The sequence below is a fragment of the Triticum aestivum genome, chromosome 3A, assembly GCF_018294505.1.
Source record: "Triticum aestivum cultivar Chinese Spring chromosome 3A, IWGSC CS RefSeq v2.1, whole genome shotgun sequence".
NCBI lineage: Eukaryota > Viridiplantae > Streptophyta > Magnoliopsida > Poales > Poaceae > Triticum > Triticum aestivum.
This window is the reverse complement of record NC_057800.1, coordinates 638,316,962-638,340,707: the sequence shown is the minus strand read 5'-3', so window position 1 is coordinate 638,340,707 and position 23,746 is coordinate 638,316,962. Positions and strand designations below refer to the sequence as shown.

Here is a 23,746-nt window from a genome sequence, read left to right as displayed (position 1 = left end):
TAACGACACCCTGTAACAGCTGTTCACTCCGGCGGGGGCGTTCCGGTCATTCCACCGTGGGCTGGCTGGCGGGCGGGGGTGGGTGTGTCTCCCGGCGCGCAGTATTATTATACTGGGAGGGAGGGGCAGCATGGCTTGGACCAAAAGGACAAGGATGGATGGTGCATTATCATAGCCAGCGCCAGTATATATTTGCCCCTCCTCCCCTGTACACCCCCTTCCTTCCCCTCCCTCTCCCCCACCCCGCCCCTTTCTCCTCTAACCTTTAGCTTTTCCTCACTCCCTCCCTCCCTCCGTTCCTCTAACAAGAGCCGCTAGTGTCCTAGCCCAATTCAGATCCTTAGCTGCAGCTGGTTTTAGTTGCTTCCCCTCTGGTGCTGAGGTAGAAGAAGAAGGAGGAGGTAGCAGCATCGCCATGAGCCCGCCGAGTGTGATGGGGCAGTTCGGGGACACGACCTACACCAAGGTGTTCGTGGGCGGGCTGGCGTGGGAGACCCAGAAGGAGACCATGAGGAAGTACTTCGAGCAGTTCGGGGAGATCCTCGAGGCCGTCGTCATCACCGACAAGAACACCGGCAGATCCAAGGGCTACGGATTTGTATGCTTCTTCTATACCTCCTACTGTACACACACACACTCTCTCTCTCTCTCTCTCTCTCTCTCTCTCTCTCTGCTGGTTTTCCCTTCCCTTTCAGTTTCAGTGCAGTTTAGCTTGGAAGCAGAATTAAGCTTCTAGCTAGTGCAAGTGTTCTCTTTGCTACACTGCACATACTTTTTCTGTTTGCCTGAGCTGCAATATGAACGACGGATGCACTTTGAATTGGTGGTTTTGTAGGTTACCTTCCGGGACCCGGAATCGGCCATGAGGTCTTGCGTCGACCCCGCGCCGGTGATCGACGGGAGGAGGGCCAACTGCAACCTGGCTTCCCTTGGGGTGCAGAGATCCAGGCCTCCAACCCCGCAGCACGGTTAGTAGACATTTCCCATTCTCTCTACCAGCTGCTAGCTACATACACAAAGTAACATTAGAGAAGAGTTAATAGCTAGGTAGCCTAATTGAAAGCATTTCTTTGATGACACCCTCTCTTTAATTATTTGAACGCAGTTCAACTATCACACTAGGTAAAAGCTTTTGAAAAAGCAAAGTAATCGTCATCATTATAGATGCACTGCTGACTCTTCTCATTTCTCTGTGAGCTCTAGCTAGTATATAGTTTCATGATAACCAAGTTAGCTGTTATGATTTTATGCGCAAAAGCACCTTCGTGCAATTAGTATAAAGGAGCTCAATTAGGTCCATAAGGATCTTATTTTGGCATTTACTAGAGAATAAGAGGCTTAAAATGGCTACCTTTAGCTCAGTGCAACCTGATTTTCCCAAGCACAACAACGTCGCTGCCATTTGCTTTGCAGCTGGAAAACTAAATAGTGGCCTTGACAGGATATCCTCTGAGCATTTGCTTGCTGCAGAAAGTAGATAAAGGCGAAACAACATTAGAGGCGCAAAGTTGTTAGTTATCCTCGGAACAAGTGCCGTGTTTCGGATAATGTGCAACGTTAATTAGAAAATCCTAGGGTTAAATAATAAAATCCAACCGAGATGAATGCCAGATTCGAGAATCTTTTACTTCTATTATGTCGTCTTGCAATTCTGAAGACCGAGCCATGGCATGACCGCGAATATATATTCATCTTCATCAGAGGTGCATAGGAACAAGTGCATGCATCCCTTTTACAGCAGTGCGTCTTTTTGTTGATGATGCTAGCGAGTAATGTGGGTGATTAAAAAAACTTAGGGCTACTAACTTTTGTTTTGCTGATGATTTTACTACAGGAGGCGCTAGGAGCTTTCGAGTGATGAAGTCCTTTGGGCAGCAGCAGGCTGCGGCGGGGATCCAAGGTGCGCTGGGCGCAGCTTTTCCTTCGCAGGCCACCTTCCCTCATTATGCCATCCCACAAGGCCTCCCTTACCATGTCTATGGGTAAGTTTCTCTCTCTCTCACTCATCTCTCTCTCATGTGGTGAGGAACCTATGGAAAGTGTCTATGGACCAGCTGTGACGGAGGGTTAATCACATGCATGACATGTGCATTGTGACATCCCATCTTTGGTCAATGGCGACTGGCGTGTAACTTTTTAGCTTGCATGCAACACATCTCTCTCACACATATGCTCGCTCATAAAAGTGACAGAGCGTGCTCTAGTGCCACTGCACGTCTGCACATGACCGCTCAGTCTCACACTCTTGCTGCTCACTCTCTCTTTCTCTCTCTCACACGCACACAAGCTAAGCTTGCTGGTTTATCAAGTACATAATCTAATGCATCATTATTAATTTGTTAAGACATAACTAATGTTTCTTTCTCCCTCGCTGCCGCAGGTATTCTCCCTATTCTCCAGACTACGGTTATCCTGCAGTAAGTTCTATCTTCGCATTAGCAAAAAGTTCTATTGAATTCACCAACAGTTACATATTAATTGCTACGAGTTATTGTCATTAATTTCATTGAGGTTTAATTTGTGTAGACAAGAGAAAAAGATTAGCACATGGCTTTTAAGTTTGCATGTCGCTATACCAGCGTACTTAAAATGTTTCCTAGTATGTATGCATATCATGCATTTTATCATAAGAGCCATGATATGTGATGAAGGGATGCATGAAAAATAGCACTACATAAATGTTACATAAAAGTGAGCATCATGTTACATAGGATATGCTTCGGGGTCATAAAATGCAATGATGTGCAATAACCAAAGAAAGAAAGAAAAATGCTGACCATTTTGCCTCTGCAACTGCTAACTTTCAAGCCAACCTGGAGGATTGGTGTTCGCACTCTTTGTCTGTGCTGCAAATAAGCCCTGCACAGGTTTAACTTAAAAACAGAATGCTTGCTTTGTTTCTATTCATGGAAGCCATAGAATTAACAGTAACCTAGCTCACCAGCAATGGCTTGAGCATGCATAGTAAATTCTAGTATTCCTCTACCAGTACATAAATATAACAGTTACCTGGAGATAAAATAATAGTGATGTCATATCCACAGTCATGTCTCAACTTTCCTACTTGAAAATCTAAACTCTTCAAGTCCTTGTGATCTGGATGTTTCTGAACCATTACAACTGTCCCATCCTACAACATAAATGATGCATGGCCTACTCGTTTTGTTCTGTTGCTGATACTGATTTCGCTTTCTTCCTTTGCTACTGGAGTATTGTGAAAATGTAAAGTGTAGAATTCCTTCTTCCTTTGACCCAGGAGCACAGTGAAATGAAAAGCATAGGCTAGTACAAGTGTACAGCCAGCACAGTGCTACTGAAGTAATTTTTAGTTGCAAAAACTCTCGTGACAGCGAGTACTTCTTAGCACAAACAAACAAACAAACATGAGGCAACTGCTCTTAAAAGACATCCATCAGATTCCTAGCTGCCCACCATGTTGTTTGACAGTAATATACCCAGATAGCCTCTTAACCACCCCTTCAAAGCCATTCCCTTTCTTCAAACAGGTATGGTTGCCATGCTAAGTATAACTTCTACACAAGGATAGATGGTTGTTTTTCTATTTTCCCGCCAAAAATGGCTCCATATGATCAAAGGTGCAGTGCTAAAGGTACATATAGTGCCTTGTGGTCCTATCAACTTCCATCTTACCTTGTACAGCCGCACATGGCATGGGCCCTGGGCTGTCTAGACCGAACCTGCTAAACACTTGATCCATCTTTCCATCAGCAGCGCGCCCTGTTAACCCAATAAACTTATGGCGGCACATGCTAGTGTCCCCATCCCCCCCGAGTCTATCCAAACCGCAACCTCTTACCTCTGTTTGGCTGCATATAAAGGACCCAAATTACCAGCTGGGACTCTGAATCTTGTGAATCTTGGACCGGCCTGTAGGCCAGAGCACACAGGTTTACAGTTAGTGCCTGCGACACTCAGCTATGGCTCTGGCCCAGTTGGATCCAGCGCAGATGGCACATGCAGAGGCAGGCAGTCAGCAAGCAGCCCCTGTGTTCTGCAGGCCAGTGATTTTGTTAGTTTCAAGTCGAATAGGAAGATTTATGAATCTAGGAATTTCAATAGGTGTGAGGTAGACAAAGATCTGGGGTATATCACTACAGCAATAGAACTAGAGGGAAGGAGGGAGATGGTACTGATTTTAATATAGCAGGACAGTATATATACTTGGCATGGTGTAACAGAGCATGGTTTATGAACAACTATTAAGATAGCAGGAATAAGATCCCTTGGTAATTATCACAGCACTATTGGCCTCTGAGAATGCTTAAAGTTGGGAAATTAGACCACAATCTTTTTTCTAATCAACAGATGCTATACTGCTGTTATGTGTCAAATGCGGCAATATCAGAAACACTAACACAAAGCACTATCTGGTGAAACTTTGGGCGGTAAGCAAGCAAATTGACAGGAATGTAACAGCATGAATACTTAAATTAACATCTATTTGTAAGCTAAACAGATGAAGCCTGCATATAAACATAATTCAAGTGTAATTTAACCTATACATAACAGAGCTCCTAACAGACATCATGGCATAATACTTATGTTATGTTTCTCCTTATGTTATTTAGAACTACTACAACATCTATGGAGGAAACCAGTACCCGTTTTACGGAGGAGCAGGAACTGGCATGGTGACCGGAACCAGTCCCTTCTATCCATACTTCCAGTTTGGGCAGTCCGGAAGCACTACGCCCAACTATGCAACTGGACAGGGCTACAACATGCAATTCCCACAGATGTTTCCCTTCTCAACTGTGGCTTCTACAGCTGCTGCTGTAACTGGCTTTGCACAGCAATATGGAGGGCCATTGTCACTTGCAGCCAGTCCTCAAGCCCAAGCAGGTACTACTAGCATCTTGTATAAATCTACTATTTTCTAAATGTTTGTCTTTCACTATTCAAGCCCTACCATGGTTAGCTGAATAAATCCAAGTACAATAGAGTTATGACATGTATCCCTTGATAAAGAAAATGCAACCCAAAATATTACCAGCTTATTTGCAATATAATACTCCCTCCATCCCATAATATAAGAGCGTTTTTGACACTACATTAGTGTTAAAAACGCTCTTATATTATCGGACGGAGGGAGTATATCTCAGTCTGTTCTAGTGAATTACTAAGAACAAGTTAGCTTTTGGTATGGATTTGTCGATCTGTTAGCTTTCTTTATATCCATTACAATGATAACCTAACATATTATCCGCAATGAGTAAATGGTATGGATTTGTTGATCTGTTAGCTTTCTTTGTATCCATTAAAGTGATAACCTATCATATTATCAGCAATTAGTAGATTTTTCTTTCTTTTTGCTCAGTTCTGATACTAATATCTTGACAGTGTGTATCCCCATTAAACAGGCATGACTATGGCTCTCACAGCACCAACCTTGCCAAGTCCAACTCAGGCTGCTCATCCTTACCGGCTCGTCCCCTCGCACTTTGCTGTGTCTGCTGCTCCAGAGCAATCCTTGGCCTAACCATGGTCTCCATCCTCATCGTCACCGTCTCTTTTTTATTTCCTATGTGTTAGTCCATGCATCCATCTCTAACACCAAAGGGTGTCACCAATGTTGATCCCATGTGGATCACGTAAGTGCCCCTCTCTCCATATCCCACATGGTTATGTGATGATTGGAGACCAGCTTGAGCCCCAGGATGGGCTCAAAGCTTGATGCCCCAAGGAAGGGGATGTACTAACAGTCGGGCGCAAACCAGCCATTTAACCAGTCCAAGGAAGGACTTCATCCAAGAGAGTTAATTTGAGCCCTAGCAAGAGATGGCTACGGTAAAAGGCAACCCTAACAATCAAGCATGACCCCAGGGAGGGTTCATGCTGATACAATCCAAATTGGACAAAACTGACATGTAGACAACCAATTGAGCTAGCATGCCACTCCAAAACTTCATCAGTGGAATTCATACTGTATTTAGCTTAGGCCAAGTGCTTCTGGCTGAAGCATGAGGCATTTAGCAGATCCTAATATTCTATTCATGGGTGTTATCTAGAGCAAATAAAATTTGACATCTGACCAGTCTATAACTTCATTTCCACACATACTCACACCCCCCCTCCCATCACCACCAGCAACTTCACAACAACATCCTGTGATAACTTCTTGTGTAACCAACCACTCTAACTTTTCTATGCACTGAGTAGATGCACCAACTAACAGTTCTTTATCCTTCAGTTTATAGCTTTGCATCTAGGTGGCTCAGGCTCTAAGGAGAGCCTGTGCCCCTCATCAGAGACAGGTTCAGGAGTGCTAATGTTAGTTTTTGGCACTTGGCACTACCTCCTGCCATTTGTAACACAGTGATGGGACTCCAAAGAAGGCTTTGGAGATACCAAAGCACTGCTGTGCAACTCAATAACCCCAATGGACCCAGGCATATTTTTATTGTCTTGGGTCACCCACTCATCTAGATGTTCATCTTCCCCAATGTCATTACCATGGTTAGGTCCAGGACCCACTCTCTTTCTCTCTCTGGGCAGAGAGGCTTTGATGCTTTTTAATGTAATATTATCGGTCACAGTGATTGTAATAATAAAGTAGTACTATGCCACTTCTAGGGCAGGAACTCTTTACTGTTTTATCAGTCGGATCTAGCTAAATATTCTGTCAACCTATAATCAGTACCTTCTCTATCGACATGGTAGCTCGCCATATAATGCAATGTAAAATCTACCTGTTCTGTTGCACATTTTCTATTCAATGTTCTTTTATCTAATTTCGTCTCAGTGCTTAGTAAATAAATGAAGTCATAAATGAAAGAGGTAATGTGAAATACTCCCTCTGTAAACTAATATAAGAGTGTTTAGAACACTAAAATAGTGATCTAAACGCTCTTATATTAGTTTACGGAGGGAGTATGTGTTAACAACATTCTCCCTTCACTTCATATATGATGCACCAGATGCAGACTGGATGGTTGAGAGTTTCAAAGCAAAATTCGTACCTGTCCGGTAGTAGTTTAGATGTATGAATTCCAGATGTTGGCTGAATTAAATCGTTTGGTAATGAATTGGTTCCTTCCGAAGAAAATTAATGCAGCCGCCTTCTAAGCTATAGAGATTGTACCGACGTGCCCATAAGTACAAGGACTTTACAGGAAGCCGTGCTGAATAGCCAATATGTTCAGAGTACTACGATATAAAAAAAGATGTCCATTGACAGCTACCAAGTACTCCCTCTGTAAAGAAATATAAGAGTGTTTATAGATCACTAAAGTAGTGATCTAAATGCTCTTATATTTCTTTAGAGGGAGTACCAATGTTAGACCATGTACGTGCCCAATTCTGCAATTCAGTTTGAAGATGGCAATAACCAGTATAATAGCTTGCCGAATTCTGCAGTTCTACGACGATGACACAAAACAGCTTATAATAACTACCCCCTCCGTTCCTAAATATAAGTCTTTTTAGAGATTCCAATATGGACTACATACGGAGCAAAATGAGTGAATCTACACTCTAAACTATGCCTATATAAATCCTTAGTAGCCTGTTACAGTGTTAGTTAAAACATTTTGCAGCTATAGGTTAAGATGACAAGAACAAACTGTTTACAATAACATTCCAATGGTAGTTTAGACTATACCCTAGTCAGACAGCATAGCCCAGAATGGCTTCTTGCTATATCATGAAAGGACTTTTTTATTTTTCTGAAAGAGGACACGAGTCACCAGTCCTTAATATAAGGTCAAAGAAAATATAAGCTTTAGAACACTTTGACCTGACAGCAAATACAACATATGGTTTCAATGCCATAGGACAATGTGGGATCAAATAGTTACTTAACAACTAAAGGAGCAATGAACAACATGCATACTGTATCCCCTCAACAAGCAACCTGCTAGCACATAAATGAATATCCAGATATTGAACATTATCAGAAAACATAGAAATCAAGCTTCCCTGAAAATTTGTGGAGAAAGAAATTTAGAAGATGAAACAAGCTGGCTCATTATAAGCACACCATTCAGAACATCAACCACCTTTGTAGCTTACATTAGACAACTAAACGACATTCTAGAATACTTAGTTTTATATGCCGGCACATCCATATCATGTTCAGCACAAAAGGGTAGCCTACTGAACGACAAGTGTCCGCGCACTAAGAGACATGAAGCAGAAGTCCAGACCACAAACAATGATCAGTAAGCATCTATGACATATCTTCATGATAGAGATGAAGTCCAAGACCAAGGCGGGCACAAGCTCGGCGAAAAGCCATTCCTTCAGCCTTCTGGACAGGATCTCCAAAGCCTTTTTCCTCAACAGAAGCAGTTCCAGTAGCCTCTCTATAGATCTGAAAATAAGCATATCCAAAAAAAAATACATTAGATATAGCCATTACTGAGAAAAAACGCGTACATTTACAGCAGTTTATCACAAGAATCGGTCACCAACTGAAATGTAGAACACTTGAACTATTAGTTTATGTAATGCAAAAACAGAGATGAGTTTATGTCAACACTAGAACATTTAGTGACAGCTAGGCCGCTCACTACGTCATTCCACATACAAATCATATGATCCATTTATACATTTCAGCATGCATAGTCCATGATCAAAGAACCGATTATACACTCAAAAACTGAGCACACAAGATCAGTGTAAACACAAACCAGATCGAGCAAACTGAACCAAATATAACTCCGAGGAAAAGAAGGGTACCTCTGCATCAGTTCCATAGAGAGTCACACGATAGACAACAGATACAGATTTCCCATCAGATGAGTAGACAATGTTGCGAACCTCCCCAGACCATTCTGCAAAGGGTTACAAAAAATTAAGCTCTCATAGAAAGGACATATAGATATAATATATCCAGAAATTTACCTGGAGCGTGCATATTCAGAATTTTGTTAGCAAGGTGCCTGCAGAAGGCATAAAAAGTGAGGTCACAAGTACACAAGATTAAAAATACATATACAGCATGTACACTCATGATCATGTGAACTGAAGCCATTTCGAACAATAAACAGAAAAATGGAGGGTTAAATTAGTCTTCCAAGCAGGGTTCTAGGGTTCTCAGGAGAGCTAACAAACAACAAAAGATTTGATGTTCGGTTTATTTATCTGATAGGAAATGCTCTCCAGTTATAATACAGTTATCAGTCTATAAACTGAAAGGCATTGTGCTATGCATAACAGTTCTCTTGAATTTCTGCTGCAAGAGAACCAATTTCGGTGACAACAATAGCCAGTGCGCATTAATATAGACCCAAAATCAATTCAGTAAACCAATTGATCACAAGTTTTTCTGATGGACTTCGTCCTAACTAAGCTTTCATCGGCATCCAAATTGATTTTAGCTCTATCAGAAAACCACCAACTGCAACATTGGGAACATAACTACAGATGTGTAAACCAACACTTTGAGTTGATCTTAGATGCAATTCCATATCGAGTAACACAAACCGCGGAGTAAAGGATAGTGCTCAACATAACCTAATGCTTATACATAAATCGGCATATAGGACCAAATCATTCTAGAAGCAAGCAGGAATCCCCTAATTAACCAGCCCTACACGGCACCGCGCAGTAAAAGCTAGAGTCCGGTGAACGATCACTGTTGACGAAGGGGGCTCAGGCTCACCATGGGATGTACTTGAGGGCGAATCCATTGTCCTCGAGGCGGGTCTTCAGGAGGGACTCGGGGACCCTCTTCCCGAGCTCCTTGAGGATGCCGGCGAGCGGCTTGCTGATGCCCTCGGTGGGGATGGGGGCGGCCTCCCCGCCGCTGGTGAAGTCGTCGTCCTCCTCCGACAGGGGCTCCGGCTCCGGCGCCCGCTGCGGCGCGCGGGCCTTCGCGGCGAAGGGGCGCGCCAGGAGCGGGGACGCTGCGCGGCGGCCGATGATGAGGCGGGCTAGGGCACCGGGAGCCATGGTGGGGAGGCGGAGGGGGAGAGGGGTTTGGTTGGGTTTTGGGAATGGGGAAAGAGAGTCCCAGATATATCGTAACTTGGAAATTCCCCACCAAGTTTTGCCAACTATTGTGCCAGAAGAATCTGATTTTGATGTCAAATCTTCGTTAGATTATAAATCCAAATCGTTTTTGAACAAATTTGGCCCGGGTATTTGTACAGCAAATTAAATTAAACCGACTGAAACATTAATGCCAAAGTGTGTACTGCTCTTCATCAGCGAATCCCGTGATATCTTAATAATGCTGCTTAATAATCACTATTAGATCAACTCTGTTTGCCATTTTTAAATAAAAAGTTTGAATTGATTTGGTTGGGATGCGCCAGCCCAGGCTGTAGTGCAACGCCTGTACGACACCCGAGGGTCCCAGTGGCAAGCCACTGTGGTGAGCCCTCTCCCATAAAAAATAAATTTAATATCGTTGTGGGCACATGGCCCACATATCAGATATTAAACTGATAAAAACAGATACTACACTTGATCTTAGCCAAAAGGCCGAGAAAGGTATGAGTTAAAACGGTGGCCACCCCAGCTCTTTATAGCCTCGCGGCGTTGCGCTTCCTCCTCGCTAGGCGATGTGGTACTAAACGAGTCGCGTAGAACCAGGCGAGAGGCGAGGATGGTGAACTGGCTCCGCGTGACCTCACATGGGCCTCCGGGTTAGGCCGGCCAGGCCTATATCCTGCTTAATTGGGCCTTTCTGGACAACAGCGGGCACCTCTTCTAGTCTAGAGTTTCGTAAAAAAAAACCTCTTCTAGTCTATCTAGAAAGAAAAAACAGTAGTTGCGAGCCCCGGTGGCAGTAACTTTATAGGCTTTTATAACAATTCAGAGTTTGCCTAAAAAAATTCAAGTGATGATTTCCTGTGTCTCAAAAAAAAAGTGATGATTTCCTTTCCCTCAAAAAAAGTGATGATTTCCTCACCGTAAAAAAAATAGTTGAAGTGGTGCGGAAATTTTTCTCTGACGCAGAAAATTCGTGGGAAAATCACTATGATTCAAGCTGCTGCTCGGTGCAAAGTGATTTGGTAGTATAACACTGGTGCGACGGAGTTTGAGTTTCGTTCAAACTTCTGCTAATGCGGAGAACACACATGGTTGTAATTTCAGTAAATTACATCAATTCACATTTCAACCAGATGCACCGCAACAAAGTAAACGTACAGGTTCACAAAGATGCACAACGATCATCCAAAACTCACAAGTTAAAGAGTTGGGAGATATATGATTCCTAACGGAAGTACAACAAGCAGTGTTACAAATGATTCACTTGACACGTTGACATCCATTTCAATTCTGCAAGAGCCAATTCCGCTGAACCGCTACATGCAAACTAACACACACAATGGATGGTAATGCAGGTTCAATTCGTCGCATTCAGCAACTCCGGGTCAAGTTTTACCCAACCATTGTTCGTTTTCTGCCCCGCTGCCTGACTGAAAAATCCATGCAAGGAACAGAAATAAGCCATGAGGTTAGGTTAAAACATGAGGCAGCAAATGGACATCGTACTTTGCGGAAGGGCCATGGCAACATATAATACCTTGAGCTAGCTTGTTCGTAGTGGCACACCACTGCCTTGAAGCTTTTCGGTACGCTGCAAGGATCTTCTCCATCTAATTCAAAGCAAAATGGGTGGCTGTTATCCACAAAACTGGAACAGTAATAAAGGCAGTCCATGTCGAGCACGGAAAATCCCATGGCACCGGACTAACTGCTAATATATTCTGATTTGTCAAACCCCATGTTATTTTGGAACACCGTTCTTCTAAGGCAGGGTGTGAAAAACGGCTAGGAAGTCACACACAAGACATGAATATTTCCTCAAGATAAATGGAGTAGGTGTGCTAACAATCGCAGAATAACAATTTTGACAAATTAATTTAACCTTGTGGTCTCTGTATAGGTATGTCATTTCGGACACTGCACGGTGTACAGGAGGCAATTTGCGTACTAGTATGAGCAAGTATATCTACGTTGACCGACTGAAAGTAGTGCTAATATGACGATCATTATATATACATACTTTCAATATAATCAGTTCTCATGTTTTTACCATCATATTTTTTATAGAATACTAGTATTAGAAGTGTTTCAAAAATGGACAGTTTACGGTCAAGTCAGCACCACCTGAGCATAGCAAAGAACCGTGTGAAGACTGGACGACCGGAATCTTCCTCGACAGTCGCCGACCACATGGAGTGGCTTGCCCTTTGGGACACAGGCACTCCAAATAAAGCAAAAAATCATACTTGGCGACTAATGTGCAATGGACTCGTTGTTGGAGCCGAGCTCCTTCATCGACATATCAAGATGGGTGTGTTTTGTGCTGTATGTGGTAGGGAGGAAACGCTCTACCTTAGGTTTTGGGAATGTCATCAGCACTGTTCTGGAAATTCATGCACTCGGAATTGGGAGCTCCGGTGGCGATCCTGCCGGTTTCAGCAGGCTCTCAGAGTGCACTATCTAGATGGCTGCCATCGTGGTTTGCTGGCGCTTCAGAAGAGGAAAGAGCCACAATGGTGCAGGGTGCTTATGCACTCTGGCTACCAAGGAATGATACGCGTGAAGGCAAGAAGATCGCAGAGGCACATGTGATAGCAGGTTTGGTGATGGCCCATATGGAGGACTGGAAGTCGGTCCATGGAAACAAGGAGAGGAAAATGCATTAGGCGATGACGGAAAGATGGCGACCACCTGAGATGGGGTGGATCAAAGCCGATGTGGATGGTGTAGTATCAAAAACTGGGGACAAAGGGGCCGGTGGCATGGTCTTCAGGGATCACGACGGTGCATTCAGAGGGGGTTTCTGCCATGTGTTCCCTTCGGTTTCCAACCCCGATGTTGCTGAACTTCTCGCCTGCCGGCGTGCTGTCAAGCTTGCAATGGAGATGAACATTCTGAAACTTCATGTCGAGATGGATTGCAAGGCTGTGGTAAGTATGCTAAATGATCCTACGAAGAACTTGTCAGCCGCTGGGCCGATCATTCAGGAGGTGAAAGAGTTGCTGCGCACTCGAATGGACTTCAAAGTTAGCTGGGTTCCGTGATCGGCTATTGGTAATTGCTCAAGATTTAGCAAGAGAGGAAGTGAATGATGATTTGTGTAAGGTGTGGGCTCATGCTCTACCAGACTGTATTCTTGGTACTGTTTTCTGCTGAGATCCCTGAACTCTATGAATAAATAGCATGAATGGTGATTTCCAAAAAAAAAATGGCTACACCTTGTGCAAAAATATATACAATTATATATGGAGGGGCTACTTGCAAAAATGGCCCCCTATATATCTTTTGCTCCACAAAAAAGTAATTAATAGTCTTTGGACACATTTAGGACATCATTGATATGGTAAGAGTCATAACTTGGGAGTAAACAAAGACACAAAATATCTTAGTGTACATGATTTACACAATTCACTTACCACATCCCCACATGAAGAATGCATGGAAATCAAGGCTCTCTCAAGAACATATAGGTCCACTGCCTTGTCCTCGGGAATAGTTGATGTAAAGCTCAGACCAAAATCAATAAGAACCTGCAAAATGAAAATATAATGTGGTAAATTGATAGCCATATGCAAACTTTTTAAGTTAACACAGTAAATAGATGAATTAAAACAGGGGAAAACAAAGAATATTGTGCGCACCAGTTGATTGGTGCTGTTCTTGATCATCATATTTGAAGTTGTCAAATCACCATGGACAAGACCTCCATCGTGTAGTTTGCCAACTGCATTACCTATCTGTGTGGCAATGTCATTAAGACGTTCTTCATTTATCCCATTTGACCCAAATCCAAGAAGAATATCTTTGACGCACAAGCCATCCACATACTCAAAGGTTAATGTATGTTGAAGAGGGTCCACAGCATACAGAACTGGTGTAGGAACACCAAGCCGCCTCGCTTTTGTCATGCATCTAGCTTCCTACAGATGGAAGGGAGACCGAGGTAAGGCAAGTTTTAATATCATTTGTACATGTTACAACCTAACACGTGAACACAGATCACTCTATGATTCTATCATTCTCTTTCAATATGAAACTGTACAAGAGTTATACTTCTATCCTTAAAAGCATATGGAACTCTTTGCTGCTTGATAAACAAAATAAGAAAGAAATTTGGTATCAATACTATTCATCTTTGAAAGAATGTTTGTACAATTAATCTTAACATAAAGAAAACTGGAAGGGGTACATTATCTCAAAAGAAAAGCACATAGGTTAAGGAGACTGACAGCATTTAAGCGTTTTAGAGTCAGCTTTGAGTCCAGCAATGGGTGACGGTACTTCTTTGAAAAGCGCTCTTTGATTACGCATTTTCGTCCAACAAATGTAGAAACAAATACCCTCTGCAAACAAGCAAACAAACTATTGAAAACAGGTACGGGACAAACTGAAACTATATAAGTCTAGAGTTTTGACTCACTCCTTCAGCCCCCTGCTTTAGTAGCACACCAAAATCTTGTTGTTGCTCCTGAGATATGTCCATAAAGTTCGATGTGCGCTTAAAACAGAACTGTAACAGTGACAATAAAGAAAAGGGGGAAAGGTCAGCAAACAAAAAAACTAATCATAACAGTATACTTTATGATAGAGAACTTCGACATAAGGATTAAGGAGGGCAGTTGCTATACAATACTGCCAGAGTGCCAGTCATTTTTGCAAACTACTATAATGGCAGAACGGCAATAAAATACTAAAAGCAAAAGTAACAGCTTCACTGAATTATAGTAGTTCACTTGACTATTAAAAACAGTAGTCATGGAACGGATTCCACATAAAAATAGGGTAATTACATGTAAGATTCAGGAAAGATTTGACAACTGATTAATTGAGTTTATTAAGTAACAACAAAAACAAGGGTCATCAACTCATCATACATAGTTCCAAACCAAAGGTTTAGAAGCAAATATGCTCGGATAAGTTGACTAGTCCCATAGTACCTAGACTCCCTGCTTTGTCCTGGGACAGAGTATCCTACTTATTTATTGCTCCAGCAGCAGTACCCTTCTTAGTTCGGATCAAGCTCTTACAGTTCTGAGAGGTCTGTCTTTGTGCAGGACGAACTGGTCTGAATACTTCTGTCTTCAAGGGATCCAACAGATCCGATGAGCACCCTAACACAATGCCATTCTTAGTAGCATCATCCCATAACTCCTTTGCAACCTCGAACCTACCGTTCCTAGAAAGCTTTTCTATAAGCAGATCATATGTATGAGTGTCCGCTAACTCACAACTTTTCATAATTCTGAACATGTCAAGAGCATGATCAACTTTCTCTGTCCCACAAAGGATGCCAATGAGGTCATGGAAAAACTTTGCTGTCGGAAGCACCCCACTTTCAAGCATATCTTCTACAAGCCTTTTTCCTCTGATAATTCTATCGGTCAAATAGAGGACCTTAACTACAAGATAGTAGCTAACCCAGTCAGGTGAGCACCCTTCTTCTCCTTCCCTCATCAAATAGAGGATTCTGTATGCTTCTTTCACTCTTCTTGCTCGTCCCAAACAAGACAGTAAGATGTTGAAGCTGGATGAATCAGGGGTGACACCATAGGACCTCATCTCAGTTAAGATATCCATGGCCTCAGAAACAAGCGCAGAAGGATTAAACTTGAGGTTTCTATTGCACACGCAGTTTAGAAAGTCGTTGAACGACGGCAATCCCAATGGGCAGCCTGAGGACTTGATATCATCAAGGACTCTCCGAGCTTCCTTAGCATTTCCATGGACGCACCATCCATGGAGGAGGCTACGCTGAACGATGCTGACCATGGGCTCCGCTGAGAGTTTGCTCTTATGGTGCCACACAACACCCTGCGCCTCACGAGCATAGCCCTTCATGCACAATGTCTGGACCATGGCAAGGCTGCTGCACCATATGCCTTCCCCTCCAGCACCCGGGCCTTGCTGAGGCAGCAATTTCTGCCTCTCCAAGCCTCTGAACAACCTAACAGCCTCATCCTCCTTCCCTGCCTTGACAAGAGCCTCGACCACAGCGGTGAACGTCTCCGGAGCCATCCTACGGCCATCCTTCTCCCCATCTCCGACAGCAATTTTCATAGCGGTGAGGTCACCCATCCGGGCAAGCACCGCAATCGCCCTGTCGTGCTCCTCATCCCCCAATCCGGCGAGGTCCTTAGAGCGGCACCACGATAGGAACCGCAGCAGCCTCCTGCCTGAATCACTCCTCTCGCTACAAGAATCGATCACCCGCCTGACCAGGGCCGGCGATATGGCCAGGTTCAGGCGATCCAGCCTGCTTCCCACCTCGTCCAGGCTCCCGGAGCCGAAGCACACGACGTCGCGCACCGCCGCCTCGGATTCCCCCTCCTGCCACGCGCCGGAGCACATAGCGCGACGGATTCGGCAGCGTCCCAGCCTCGAGCTTGGCGCGAGGGAGCTCTGGATCAGGCTAAGCGCTGTTACTGATCTCCTCATCACCGTCGCCATCACGGCCCGGTGAATCCCCAACCCAATACGGACACAATTTGGTCTGGAGCAGAGAGGAAGCGGGAGTGGTGGGTCGTGGAGAACTGACCTTTATGGGTTTACACGGCCTCCGCCGCCAACGACGCGCTGCTCCGGGGCGAGGCTGACGGAGGAGGAGGGCGGCGGCGGCGGGGTTCGGGGTTCGGAACAGAAGCACTGCTGGCCAACCAGGAGAACCTAGGCGCCCTTTGGGTAACTGGGCCGGTAAGCCGTAGCAAATCCTGCCACGTGCAGAGAAAAAATAGATTTCACACAAGAGTTTCAAAAAAACAAGAGTCCATCTTTATCTTTATATCTTTATTCTTTATCTATTTCTATTTCTATTTCTATTTTTCTAATCTAATCTATTCTAATTTCTATTTTCTATTTTTAATCTATCTAATTTTAAAGGAAGGATTGTTTCTTCACTTTTTTTGGTTTGCGGTGGGACCAGATGTTTTTTCGTCTGTCACAAATCCTCTCGAGCTAGTTTGCTTTTGGTGGTGGGCTCGAACTATACCTGGCCATGGGCCGGGCCGGGCCGGGCTTGGGCCGGGCCTGAAAAAGCCCACGGCAGAAAACTGAGGCCCAGGCCCTCCCAGGCCCTACCATCGGGCCTACTTTTTAAGTCCAAGCCCGGTCCATCTGGTAAAAAGCCCTGAAAAGCCCTTAGGGCTTAGGGCCGTGGGCCGGGTCTCTTCCTTAAAATGCCAATATGCCAAGCCCAAGCCCGTCCAGGCCCTGCTGGTGGGCTCAAAACTCAGGCCCAAGCCCGGCCCACGCGCAAGCCCATCGGGCCTAGGCCCTGGATTTTAGGGCCGGGCCTGGGTGGGCCGACAGGGCCGGGCCTAAGATGGCCAGGACTAGCTCGAACCAGCAACCAGCTGCTGCTACACCCGCGTACCTAGCCACTACACCAGCCTGCCTTCGGTGCAAGTTTAGCAGCGGGGCCTTTAAAGAAAAGAGAGAGTGGCAAAGCAAAATACAAAAAAGGCTAACAAAAAATTGTGTGTGAGTGGGACCAATCATATGACCTCCCGTAAGTTAACAACGTCCCTAGCCATTGTAGTTCTTCGATTTTTTTTATCTAAAAATTGCAGCGAAAGATTTAAACTTTGTTAAGTTTGCAAAAAAAATTGAAAAGAAGTGAACAGATTTTCAAAATCTAAACAATGTTTGAATTTCTGGACAAATTTGAAAACAAGATTATTTTTTTGAAAAAATGAACTAAAAAGAAACCTTGAGTTAGTAAATTGGGCTAGCTCGTACTTCTTTTTATTACATTCATCCATCATTATTAAGCCAGGTGCAATGAGTATGTCCGTTATTTTTGGGCCGTTCGATAAAAATGCTTGATTTATTCTCTCCAGCAGATCGTTATAGAGCATCAGCCAATGTATGCGATGGGTTTTCTTTCCTCCGACTGGTGCATTGTATGCGGGCTCAACTATCCCACGTGGCAGCCAAAATGTAATATTTACGTCGAAATTGCTTCTTCACACAGTCACTGGCTACAGTTAGATGCATTTAATCTTCACGTGAGGCTGTCTCTTGGTCGTAGAGTTTTGCCCTCGAGCGCTTTAAATTCAGATGAGAGGGTTTATTTACTTATCAATTTAAATACTGGCTTCTCATTTTCTTACACTAAATTTCATCAGTTCATCTATGTTTACAAGTTGTGTGGAAAATCAATAAACCGCTTCATGAATTGATAGAGGGTGAGGAGTGGGTACCGATTATCCCTGGAGAAACGAACACATAATTGTTTTGTTATAAATGAGTAGGGAGGATTTAACTCACATTTCTCAAAAAGAAGAAATCAAGTCCCAATGTTCTGGATGCTTCTCTTGGGGAGAAGGTGGTTCACAAGAAACCAACTTGATCACGAGCTCAACATAGCGGTCAGGTGACAACCTGGTAATACTTCTGAGAAGATATTCAGAAAATCACGAACCACCGGTATGTTACTAAGCTCGAGAACAATCTTGCTTTTCAGGGCAAGACGATATGATCAGTAGAGCAAGGGTTTGAAATAATCCTAACTCATCGATCGAGGAGTGAACCAGGAGAATGGACTAGGTAGCACGATCAATCTTAGAATGATGATTCAATAACCAACACACTAAGAATGAAATTATTGTCCTTTAACTACCAAGCAACGAGGTTGCTGGGGGTATTGATTTCACACATCACAATTCATTTGTCGGTATTCCGGTTGCATCAACACGAGGGCCGAGGAATGACTAATGATGGTGAGAAGTATCACTACGTCAAAATTCATGAGAGTTGGTGCAGTTCTCATGACAATTCTGACATAAAGGGGGTAATACTCCAAGGTAGAACAGAACCAAAAGCTGGATTGGCATTTGATCTGCGGAATACAACTACTTTGACCCAATCCTAGATATGGATGAGGTACTGGAGTTTGTTTCTCCAAGTCATTCAGGACAGAATGGCTTGATGGACCACAAGAGTAATAAGCATTGATAACACGAATGCACAATTACTCCTGACTATCAATTGATAGACGAGGGCCAGAAAACAACTAAAGAGGGACAACTCAAAGGAACATATGATTTTCTGAGTTGTGAATGCATAGATTAGCATGTCGAACGAGTTCAACATATTTCTTCCGGACAATCCATGCGGAAAGGTAGAACTGGCAGAGTCACAATATAGCATGGAGAACTCATAGAGAGCCTGTTGTGATCTTTTGATCCAACAAACTTCTGCCATAATGGTTCATGGTATTTGGAAGAACGATATACCACGGACCTCGAGGACTATCGCAAAGGTTACTAATATCCTAAAGGCGCTAGCAATTACTATCAACATGAAGTAAGTAGAGTGAATCTCGGGTTCAAAACCCAGAAATAGAATGCCTACTACTAAGTAGCATCACGGAATGCTTTCGAGAATGATGGCCAGAATCATCACACTGGGAACACAAATCATGGCTAAATTACTAGATGATCCCCTAAGACACCTAGGTCATAATAATAATCCAACATAAAGGTCGAGGCAATAGAATACCTCAACTCAACAATTAGTGTGATTGAGCTGGCATAAAGGAGCATCGAAACCAGAGGAAAGGATTTTGCAAATGCATCAGACTGTTTAGAAACCTGGGATGACTCGGACAGCATAACGGCTGTAAATGCTCAGAAAAGATTTGAGACATTCACAAAAATGGTGGCATAACCACTCAGAAGCACAATATCAAGGTTTCGAGATCAACAATTAACATACGGAGGTAGAAACTGAACTGAGGCTTAATCCAACAATCTTATAAGTCTACGGATTAGTAACACGTGATCCTGATAGAAAGAAGAGATAGCCTAGTTCTTAATCCCCGTAGAAGAGAAGATGATGACTCAGATCAGAAGGCCATGAGGTATAAGGAGTAAAAAGAGCCTTACGTTCCATCCCACAATCAATTCCCTTATATAACTAAAGAGTTTCTAGACTCAACTCCGACCAGTTTGGCTTGGTAATCCTACAGGCAGTCAAGCTCTGATACCAACGCTGTCAGGACCCCGACTCAATGCCACATCGATCTAGCATGTAACACCTCATATCACTTTGCGGCCTCACGCACGGTATTCCCACGGGTGTCGCCTTACCTTAGCCCGGGACCGTTTGCGCCTTTTGGCACACATATATGACAGTGTCGCTAGCATCCATATGATAAGGAGCCCGGGCTGACATGGCTAGTCGTAAACCCAAAGTGGCACAGACTTACAGGGACAGGCATCCATGACCCAGCATCGAACGTGTCGGTCATCAGCGAGTGAATCCAGGCTGTAGCACTGGGCTAGCAGGACTCCGGTGAACCGGGCTGTAGCGGGCTAACAGGACTCCGGTATTCATCGCGTGACATTTCCCCGAAGGGACAGACACAGGAACGAAGAAGGACACATGCCGGCCAGCCTAAGTGTTCCGGAGCAGTAGCAAACTACCAAGGCTCAATGGAAACACTAGGAGATATTTCCCGGTAAGAGAGGCTACTAAAGATAAACAACTAGATAGTCAGAACCCACACATACCAAGCATTTCAATAACATACACACAATATGCTCGATATGTGCAATACAACATGGCATCACAAAATGACTCTACGACTCAAGTATTTATTCAATAGGCTCCGAGGAGCAAGATATTACAAATAGGGGTCTCACGATCCAACATTCAGAGCATACAAGTCAAAGCACAAGCGGAAGCTATCATGTCTGAGTACAGACATCTAGAAATGAAAAAGGCTGAGAAGCCTGACTATCTACCAGATCCTGTCGGGGCACAAGATCGTAGCTGAGGTAACAAGCTAAACGCCGAAGTCCACGCGAAACTACTAGTGAGACCGAAGTCTCTCTGCAAAAACATAAAATAGGCAAACGTGAGTACAAATGTACCCAGCAAGACTTACATCAGAACTAACTACATATGCATCATTATCAACAAAGGGGATGGTGGAGTTTAACTGCAGCAAGCCAGCTTTGACTCGGTGGCTATCCTGGACTACGACTGCAAGTAACTCTTTTGAAGTGGCGCACACGAGTCCACATATTCACCAACCAATACACCACTATGGATCCGCTCCCGTCTCCCTACGAGAACGCCATCCATAGCACTCACGCTTATCTTGCGTATTTTAGAGTATCCACTTTCACTTGTCTATGAACTGTACAAGGGGTCCAAGTTTCCATATCCGAGGAATCCGGCTATTCGAATAGATGATGTTAACCCTGCAGGGGTGTACTTCTTCACACACGCTCCCGCCACTTACCGCCCTGTACACGTCATGTACCTCGGCAACCTTCAAGCGGAAGCCGGGCGAGGGAGTCGGCCACGACCTGACTAACCGAACAAGTCTCTAGTCCAGGTTTATCGCCTATTCGGGTTCCATCCGCAAGGAGATCCGGCCGGGGTGTCGCTTACGGCCCCAAACGATGTGAGCAGGGTTCCCAAGCCCACCATCCGGGTGCCACTTGGTACACCGGGCCACTGTGCCTAGTCTGTCCCAAGCCCACCTGTACCGGGTGCCACTTGGTAGACTACTAACACTACCTACAAACACCAGAAACTAGTTGCAACTCCTGGACAGAGATCATGTTGATTAATAAGTCGAGAGGGGTCGAGTTACCGGAACCCAATGTGTGGAAGTAGTTGTTCATGGATCACAAACACAGAACTCAGTTCCTGAGGACGGCTGCAATGAGACAACCCACCATGTACTCCTACATGGCCTCTCACCGCTACCTTTACCAAATCGTGTTCACACACTTAGCTCACACACAGTAGGACATGTTCACACGCCTCTGATTCATCCCCGATGAATCAGACCTGACTCAACTCTAAGCAGTAGCAGGCATGACAATCAAGCATGAATGAGTAGGCACATCAGGGCTCAAACAACTCCTACTCATGCTAGTGGGTTTCATCTATTTACTGTGGCAATGACAGGTCATGCAAAGGATAAAGGGGTTCAGCTACCGCAGCAGGTAACAAATATGTCGTTGTTGTCCTAATGCAGTAAAAGAGAGCAGGGGCGAGAGAGTGGGATTTTATCGGAATGAACAAGGGGGTTTTGCTTGCCTGGCACTTCTGAAGATAACATTGAGTCTTCATCAGTGTCAACGATCACATCATCGGTATAACGTCTACCGAGGGGGAACAACACCGGCAAACACAGAAGAAACACAATCAATGCAATGCACAATATGATGCATGATCATGACATGGCAATATGAATGTGTTTTGGGCTAATGCATCTAAAACCAGATTAAATGAAGTTGGTTTGAATCCAAGATTCAAATTCAAACTCCATATGTGGTTATTTAAATGTCATTCACTTCATTTGCCCTAAACAGTAGTGATAAGTTGTTCTAACATGCATGAAAATGGTACAGATGGATTCCTTGAATTTTTCTGATAATTTTTCATATATAAATTATTTAATTTGGAGTTGCGGTTGAATTTCTATGATTTTTAGAAGTTTTAGCTATTTTCTGGAATTTCCTGAATATTAATAAATCCAGAAAATACTTATTGCGTCAGCACCACGTCACTGTGACCTCAGCAGAGTCAACTGGGCTGGTCCGGGTCAAACCTGACGTGTGGGGTCCACACGTCAGTGACACGGGCTGGTTAGTGTCAATGACAGGTAGGGCCGGGTCAGCAGACACGTCATCAAGTCAACTCTGTCATGTGGGGCCAGTCAACGTGTGACGTGGCCAGGTCAAACTGACCTGTGGGCCCGTGGGGGTTAGTTTAATCTAAACACAGATAAAACCTGGGTTAGTTAGGGCGTGGGGCCCAGGTGTCAGTGAGCTAGGAGGTTGGTTAGTGGGGCTGTTAGCTGCTAATGACGGCCCACGTCAGCACGGCCGGAGTTAAACCGCCGGCGAGGTCAGCGACGGCCGAACGGCTCGGGTTTCGCCCTCCGGCGACCAAGCCGCGCGGAGAGGCTCTGTGGGTTCCTAGCGCTCGTGCGCATCCGGAGGAGGCGACGGAAGGACGCGGGGTGGCCAGCACTCGCCGGAGCGGAGCTTGCGGCGGCGGCCGGAGTTCGGACCTCGGCGAAAACAGCGTTGTGGGGCACGGGCGAGTGAGGTAAAGCACTGCGCAGCCTCCTGGAGTCACCATGAGTTCGGTGAGATGCACGGGCGCGACCCGTTCGAGCTCAGGCCACGGCGGCGACATGGCCGGCGGAGCCGAGCTCGCGGCTCCGGTGGAATCGAGGCTACAGGGTGCAATCGAAGGGGGGAAGAGGGAGGGGAGGCGTAGGAGCTCATAGCGGTGCCGTAGGGATGGTTAGCCGGCTCAGGGACGCGACGATGGTGGCGAATTGACGGTGAAGATCCTCGGCGGCCGGTGATGGAAACGGCGATGCCGGCGACGTTGTGGCGCGTCCGTAGTTCCATGGCTTGGTGGGGAGGTCGAGGATGTCGTGACGGAGCTCTCGAGCATGCTGGATGGGCGAGGGGGGGCTGGTGGCCACGGTGGTTGCGAGCGACGTCGACGGCGGCTTTCGGTCATGGGGGGGAAGCAGAGGAGCAAGGGGGAGGGAGGTCCAGAGAGCGAGGGAGAAGTGAGAGGGGGTCGGGGAGGCGCGTGGCTGTCTCCGTGGCACTAGAAGGGCCTCGAGGGCGTGAGGCAGGCAGGGAGGAGGCCACGGCGTCGCTAGCGCTCTCGCCACGCACCTGCCTGTCCTCCTGGCAGGAGGAAGAAGACCACACAGCCCCTGGTGGGCTGGGCCTCTTCTGCCAGGTAAAGCCCAGGTGAGGTTCTGTCTTTCTCTCTTATTTCTTCTGCTCTGTTTATT

The 23,746-nt window shown here is 45.0% G+C and overlaps 3 protein-coding genes and 1 non-coding gene across 7 annotated transcripts; 1 reads left to right on the top strand and 3 right to left on the bottom strand.

The window, feature by feature from the left end:
* The first annotated feature begins 213 nt into the window (after positions 1-213).
* LOC123062796 (RNA-binding protein 24-B) lies at positions 214-6,723 on the top strand. 2 transcript variants are annotated; one of them, XM_044486461.1, is made up of 6 exons: positions 214-598; positions 836-968; positions 1,835-1,982; positions 2,381-2,417; positions 4,590-4,863; positions 5,382-6,723. In XM_044486461.1, exons 1-6 carry the CDS (start codon positions 416-418, stop codon positions 5,498-5,500), a joined length of 894 nt encoding a protein of 297 aa, XP_044342396.1. In that variant the 5' UTR covers positions 214-415; the 3' UTR covers positions 5,501-6,723. The 2 variants fall into 2 exon arrangements, with proteins under 2 accessions (XP_044342396.1, XP_044342397.1); XM_044486462.1 differs by having other exon boundaries at positions 215-598; positions 5,362-6,723.
* Positions 6,724-7,961: 1,238 nt separating this feature from the next.
* On the bottom strand, positions 7,962-10,033 carry LOC123062795 (DNA repair RAD52-like protein 1, mitochondrial). The gene is made up of 4 exons (XM_044486460.1): positions 9,626-10,033; positions 8,866-8,903; positions 8,701-8,795; positions 7,962-8,332 (listed from the first exon to the last, which is right to left on the bottom strand). The coding sequence occupies exons 1-4, from the start codon at positions 9,913-9,915 to the stop codon at positions 8,189-8,191; spliced, it is 567 nt and encodes a 188-aa protein (XP_044342395.1). The 5' UTR covers positions 9,916-10,033; the 3' UTR covers positions 7,962-8,188.
* Positions 10,034-10,266: 233 nt separating this feature from the next.
* Positions 10,267-10,462, bottom strand: LOC123063945 (U2 spliceosomal RNA). The gene has a single exon (XR_006430639.1). It is a non-coding gene; the product is annotated as a U2 spliceosomal RNA (small nuclear RNA).
* A 596-nt stretch (positions 10,463-11,058) lies between these two features.
* LOC123062794 (EKC/KEOPS complex subunit bud32) lies at positions 11,059-16,684 on the bottom strand. 3 transcript variants are annotated; one of them, XM_044486458.1, is made up of 8 exons: positions 14,988-16,479; positions 14,514-14,575; positions 14,381-14,470; positions 14,190-14,303; positions 13,602-13,880; positions 13,377-13,490; positions 11,498-11,570; positions 11,059-11,390 (listed from the first exon to the last, which is right to left on the bottom strand). In XM_044486458.1, exons 1-8 carry the CDS (start codon positions 16,405-16,407, stop codon positions 11,353-11,355), a joined length of 2,190 nt encoding a protein of 729 aa, XP_044342393.1. In that variant the 5' UTR covers positions 16,408-16,479; the 3' UTR covers positions 11,059-11,352. The 3 variants fall into 3 exon arrangements, with proteins under 3 accessions (XP_044342393.1, XP_044342391.1, XP_044342392.1); XM_044486456.1 differs by lacking the exons at positions 14,514-14,575; positions 14,988-16,479 and adding an exon at positions 16,496-16,684; XM_044486457.1 differs by lacking the exon at positions 14,514-14,575 and having other exon boundaries at positions 14,898-16,019.
* Between the last annotated feature and the right edge of the window lie 7,062 nt (positions 16,685-23,746).

Bases quoted from the DNA above. Each gene is read 5' to 3' on its own strand.
- LOC123062795 (XM_044486460.1), bottom strand. From the start codon at position 9,915: ATGGCTCCCGGTGCCCTAGCCCGCCTCATCATCGGCCGCCGCGCAGCG. The intron at 8,796-8,865 runs GTAAATTTCTGG...AACCCTTTGCAG, and splicing joins TCTGAATATGCACGCTCCAG to AATGGTCTGGGGAGGTTCGC. The intron at 8,333-8,700 runs GTACCCTTCTTT...GCTTATTTTCAG, and splicing joins TCTATGGAACTGATGCAGAG to ATCTATAGAGAGGCTACTGG.
- LOC123062796 (XM_044486461.1), top strand. From the start codon at position 416: ATGAGCCCGCCGAGTGTGATGGGGCAGTTCGGGGACACGACCTACACC. The intron at 599-835 runs GTATGCTTCTTC...GTGGTTTTGTAG, and splicing joins GATCCAAGGGCTACGGATTT to GTTACCTTCCGGGACCCGGA. The intron at 969-1,834 runs GTTAGTAGACAT...ATTTTACTACAG, and splicing joins GCCTCCAACCCCGCAGCACG to GAGGCGCTAGGAGCTTTCGA.
- LOC123062794 (XM_044486458.1), bottom strand. From the start codon at position 16,407: ATGGCGACGGTGATGAGGAGATCAGTAACAGCGCTTAGCCTGATCCAG. The intron at 14,471-14,513 runs GTTTGCTGACCT...TCACTGTTACAG, and splicing joins CTGTTATGATTAGTTTTTTT to TTCTGTTTTAAGCGCACATC. The intron at 11,571-13,376 runs GTAAGTGAATTG...GCTTTGAATTAG, and splicing joins ATTCTTCATGTGGGGATGTG to ATGGAGAAGATCCTTGCAGC.